The sequence below is a fragment of the Myotis brandtii genome, unplaced genomic scaffold (assembly GCF_000412655.1).
Source record: "Myotis brandtii unplaced genomic scaffold, ASM41265v1 scaffold236, whole genome shotgun sequence".
Taxonomy (NCBI): Eukaryota; Metazoa; Chordata; class Mammalia; order Chiroptera; family Vespertilionidae; genus Myotis; species Myotis brandtii.
In genome coordinates, this window is record NW_005358901.1 from 1,701,759 (window position 1) to 1,706,771 (window position 5,013).

The 5,013-nt window shown below is 59.3% G+C and overlaps 1 protein-coding gene across 1 annotated transcript in view; it reads right to left on the reverse strand.

Annotated features, from left to right (window-relative positions):
* ADAMTSL5 (ADAMTS-like 5) overlaps positions 1–3,846 on the reverse strand; it is a 7,860-nt gene extending 4,014 nt beyond the window's left edge. Inside the window, exons 1-9 of the mRNA XM_014540062.1 lie at positions 3,791–3,846; positions 3,318–3,390; positions 3,117–3,208; positions 2,804–2,864; positions 2,543–2,651; positions 1,407–1,534; positions 875–986; positions 208–294; positions 4–67 (exon numbers count right to left, since the gene is read on the reverse strand). Coding sequence (XP_014395548.1) covers positions 4–67; positions 208–294; positions 875–986; positions 1,407–1,534; positions 2,543–2,651; positions 2,804–2,864; positions 3,117–3,208; positions 3,318–3,390; positions 3,791–3,846 — 782 coding nt within the window. The remainder of the gene's footprint in view (positions 1–3; positions 68–207; positions 295–874; positions 987–1,406; positions 1,535–2,542; positions 2,652–2,803; positions 2,865–3,116; positions 3,209–3,317; positions 3,391–3,790) is intronic.
* Between the last annotated feature and the right edge of the window lie 1,167 nt (positions 3,847–5,013).

Genomic DNA, 5,013 nt, shown 5'->3' on the forward strand with positions numbered 1-5,013 from the left:
TACGTCCCGGACGGGCTCACCTCCCCGTTGCCGTTGAGCACGTAGCGCCCGTCGCCCCCAATCAGCGCTGCAAGGGAAGGGTCAGCCCAGGCTCCCCGGAACCCGCCCCTCCACCTCCCGACCCTGCGTCCCCCTCCTCCGGCCTCAGTCTCCCGGCTTCATCGAGGCGGCCAGGAGGGCGCCTCCCCCTCGGAACCTCTGCGGTACCCAGGTGGTTTCGGCTCCGATGGGCGGCGTAGATGTGCCTGGCGCCCTCGGGGATCAGAGTCACGTTCCAGTATCCTGCGAAGGCTCCTGGGCGGGAAGGAAGGAGGATGCTGCAGGGCGGGTGGCGGGTTTTTTGAGGGATGCTTTGAGGATTAAATGAGATACTGAGGCTAAGGAGATTGGACTTGGTACTGGTACCCCAACAACGGTCCGTAAACGTTTGGAGTTAAGATTAGTATCGCCTAGCCCCGGTTTGGCTCAGCGGATAGAGCGTCGGCCTGCGGACTCAAGGGTCCCAGGTTCGATTCTGGTCAAGAGCATGTACCTTGGTTGCGGGCACATCCCCAGTGGGAGGTGTACAGGAGGCAGCTGATGGATGTTTCTCTCTCATCGATGTTTCTAACTCTCTATCCCTCTCCCCTCCTCTCTGTAAAAATCAATAAAATATATATTTTTAAAAAAGATTAGTATCGCCTAAATGAGGCAACGAAGGGGTTAGAACCACATCTGTTCTGGGAAGGGCGGGACAATCTGGCAGTGACCAATCAGAATGATGAACGAGAGGCAGGCTGCCCAATCAGCACGGGAATTCACTTCCGCGCCTGCGGCTTCGTAAAGGGTCGGCTCGGGGAGAGTGGAGAGTGGAGAGGACGGGGCAAGAGGTCACCGGTGTCACGGAACACGCGCTGCACGAAGAGGCACGAGTCGTTGGTGCCGCCGCAGCGACCACAGTGGTCCTCGCGGGCGCCCGAGCCCATCAAACCGTCACAGCCGGCGTTCTAAGCGGATGGGGAGGACACGTGTCAGAGAGAGCCCCCTGCCCCAGCCCGGGCCTTGGCCTGGGAGAGGGGGGCGGGTCCTGAGAACGAGGAGGCGGGGCCTAGAGACGAGGGAGGGGCCTGAAATAAAAGGGATGGGACCTGGGAATAAAAGGATGGGCCCAGAAGGAGGGATCTGGGTGGGGCCTAAGGAGAGGTGCCGGGGGGCGGGGCCTGTGGAAGAGGGCGGGGTCATGGAACAAAAGGAAGGGGGCTTGGCGGGACTTGAGAGTGAACGCGCGGAGAAGCTAGGAGTGAAGTCTATGGAGGGGCGTGGCCCGGTGGGAGGGGAGGGGCTAGGAGAGGGGGGGACCTAAAACTAAACGAATTCGGTCTGGGATGGGGTGGGAGGTGGGCTGGGCGGGTCCTGGCAGTCCTTACGAGGCAGCGGCCAGCCACGCAGAGTCCCTGGCTACCCCAGCTGCAGGGAGTACCATCCAGGACGCGGCCAAAGCTGTGGTAGAAGGCATGTCCCACGGCCAGGCAGTTGAGGTCGCACTGGTTGGGCGCTGGGGGTGGAAGGACAGAGTGGACCAGGGGTCTTCTATCCCAGTTACAGCCTCCTTCCCGCTAGCCTCCCAGAGAGAGCCACCCCCTTGGGCAGATGAGGCCCAGAGACTCAGCCAAAACTGCACATGCAGGTTGAAGCAGGGCCAGGACTGGGCTTCGGCATTTTGCCTCCAGCTTTCTGACTCTCCCAGGCACATATCCTGGGCCTGCATGCCTGCATTCATTCATTCCACAAACACTCAAATAACCATTTCCAGACGTGATTCTAGGCTCGGCGTTGAGCAGAGCCGTACCCAGCAGGTGCCCAATAAAAAGTGTTTGTCCAGTGCTGACTGGGTCCCACATAGCATGTGTCTTTAGCCCCCGCCCCAGGACTCAGTTCCCCCCTCTGCTTGGCAGCAGGGCGCAATGAGCAGTCCACTCACTCCAGCCCATAGCTCTGACTCCTGGTCCTCCCATCTCCCTCAGCTTGGCTGGCTGACCCAGCCTGGAACAGAGCCCCAGCTGGCCCTGGTGGGCTAATGCTTAGGGCAAAGGGGAAAAAACACGATGAGGTTTACAAATGGAACTTTCTTTATTCTAGGCTTTTCTTACCTGTGTCTGCCCTCTCCATAGCATGTGAAGCTGCCTGTCTCCCTTAAACCTGGAGGCATGCTGCCCCCAGCACACAGTTATATAACTCACTATTTTCAGCTAAATACTGGCAACATTTCCTGCTACCAAGATAAGTTTGAGAACTGTTGGCCTCTGGATTCAGCCCTGGGTAAATCCTCAGTCTGGTGTTCAGCCCTGTGCGGAATAGACCCGGCCTCCCCCTGCCTCTGCTTTACATCTCACACATGCTTTTTCCCCTTCCCTTCACCAACTCCTACATATCCTTCAAAGCCCAAGTGCTAATGCCTACTTCTCCTTACCACCCTCCAAGTCCCCCTTCTTTCTTAGCAGCCCCTTCTCCCTGCCAGCTCTGAGTTGTTTCCTCTGGACCAACAGGAGGGCAGGCTACTCACCACCATAGAAGGGCACCCATTGGTAAGTCTTCTGGGGGCCCAGGACAGGGTGGCCATTGTAGAGGGCACACTGGAGGTCTCGGAAGGGCATGGCTCCTGGGGGACAGTCCTGGGGACAGAGGTGGGTGGGTCAGAGGCTGGGACAGACTCAGGGGAGTCCAGAAAATCTGGCAGGGTGGCAAACATATTTGGGGGCATGAGTGGGGAAGCAGCAGGGCTTCAGGGCAGACTCGAGGGGTCTTGGAGGTGGACAGAACTTACTGGCAACTGGCAGAGGCGGTACTCATGGGTGTCCCCCCAGCACCGCTCTTCCCTGGGGAACCTGTGAGGAGCAGGGTGGCCAGAGTGTGGTCAGGTTTCCCAGTAACCTCCTTCCCAGAGCCCGCCTGCTCACCCCTCACCCTCCCACACCAACCCTACCCACATTCCAGGTGCATTCGTAGGATTAAAAGGCACAGCATGTGTGGGCAGGTCAAGGGTGTGTTCAGGGGCTGGGCCTGGCTGGCAGGAGGGAAGGGTCAGGAACCTCCTCGCACCCACTCAGCCGAGCCCCGGCTTCGTGCTCACTGCTCACCGGACACAGCGCCGACTTCGCACAGAGAGCCCCTGCCCACAGGAGCTGGAACAGCGGCTCCAGGAACCCCATGGTGTCCACTCGCCTGGACCCTACTTGGAGAAAGAGAAGCATGGTCAGCATGGAGGGGAGGTTGGCAACCCCCACGTGGCTATGGGGTCTCCATGCCCAATGCCCCCTGGGCTCATGTCCCCCCCTTACCTGAGCACTGCCTCCCAAACCACAGTTCAGGAGGGTCCATAGCAGGAGCAGGAGGTTCCAGAGGGGGTGGGGTCTGGGGAAGCAGAGGGAGTCTTTGCAGTGGAGGTGTGAGCAGGCCAGGGGTTGAACCCCAGCTCTGCCCTGACTATGTGATGTGGGGCAGTAACTTAACCTCTCTGAGCCTCCCCTTCTTATATCTGAAAAATGTATTCATAATACAGCCCCCCCTCACAGGGAATTTTTGAGGAGTCCTTCAGATCAGGTAAGAAAAATGGGAGGCACAGAGTCGGGAATATAGATGAAGAGTTCAAATTATTATTATTATTACTATTATTGGTTGTTTATTGTCTTATGATGCACACAGTAGGTGCTTAATCAGTGTCTAATGACAGAACAAACCATTCCAGGATAAGTGCACAAGTGTCTCCAGGGTCAGGGCGCCTCACTGCTCTCCCCACCATCATTGCTTCTACCTTCCTGTACGGCCAGGGGCCAGCGACTCCCCTCCCCCAGGTCTCAGTTTCCCCATCTATGCGCTGGGGACCAACTGGGGTCAGTCCAGGACTCTGAGACCTTGCAGAGGGAGCAGCCCGTAGGGGCTGGGTCCCTTCAGGGCTCCATCCGATCCCAAACCCTCGGCAGCAGGTGTCCCCATATTGGGGAGGGGCCAGCCAGCACCTCATGGCCGCAGGAGCAGAGGGTGTGGGGTGGAGGGCCAGGGTGGTCTGGAAAGGGAAAAGGGCCCCTGATGAGGATGATGCAGAAAACAGGGAGACAGCTGGGTGGGGGGACTGGGCTGGCAACTTTGCCTACCCAGGCCTCAGTTTTCCCGTCTGTCAGGAGAAATATAAAGCCACTTGCCATCCACACCCTGCGTGTGACCATGACATTGGCAGAGAAAGGAAGAGGGAAGTGGCCACCTGGTGAGTCCTTCCTTGGAGCAGAGCCAGGGAGCCCAGCAGTCAGCAGTACCCAAAGCACACGCAGGACAAACTGGAATCCTCCAGCCCCCGAGCTCCTGGGCACTGGGTGGGGGAAGGCCGGACCTCATTGGATCTATGGCCCCTCTTGAGCCTCAGTTTCCCTGTATCGCAGGCCCTCCTGGCTCTGGCATTTGGGGCACGAAGGGTCTGGTGCTGAGTGGCTCCAGGTGCCGAAAGCCTGGGAGACCACCTGGTGGGCCCCCTCTCCGACCAGAGCATGCCTGCCCGTTGCATCTCCGCCCCTTTCTGAACCCAGGGCCCGGGCTGGCCCAGGAAGCAGGAAGTTGGGAGGGGAGAGCAAAGATAGGGGAGGGGGTTGGTCTTCTGAACCCCTTCCTGACTCAGCACTGAGGTGGGGATCTAGGCGATGGAAAATAAGGGGCTAAAAGGACCACCCTCCACTCCCCAGAGCCCCCTCCCCAAGAGCAGGACGCTTACACCCAGTTTGGGCTGAACTCCTGACTGAGGGTGTGATCTCAGGGCAAGCCACGCCTCTGGGCCTCAGTTTCCCCAGGAAGAAGTGGGGATGAGCTTTCCCTCACCCGGCTGATTGCTGCCTCACCGTACCCCCGCCCCCCGCCCCTCCACGAGACCCGGGAGGCACGGACCCGGATTGGGGCGGGGGGGATAGGAAGAGGGGCTTACCGGCGACGTAGAGCGCTGGCGGTGCGTCCCGGCTCTCCCGACCGCTCCAGGATGAGCGGAAGCGGCGG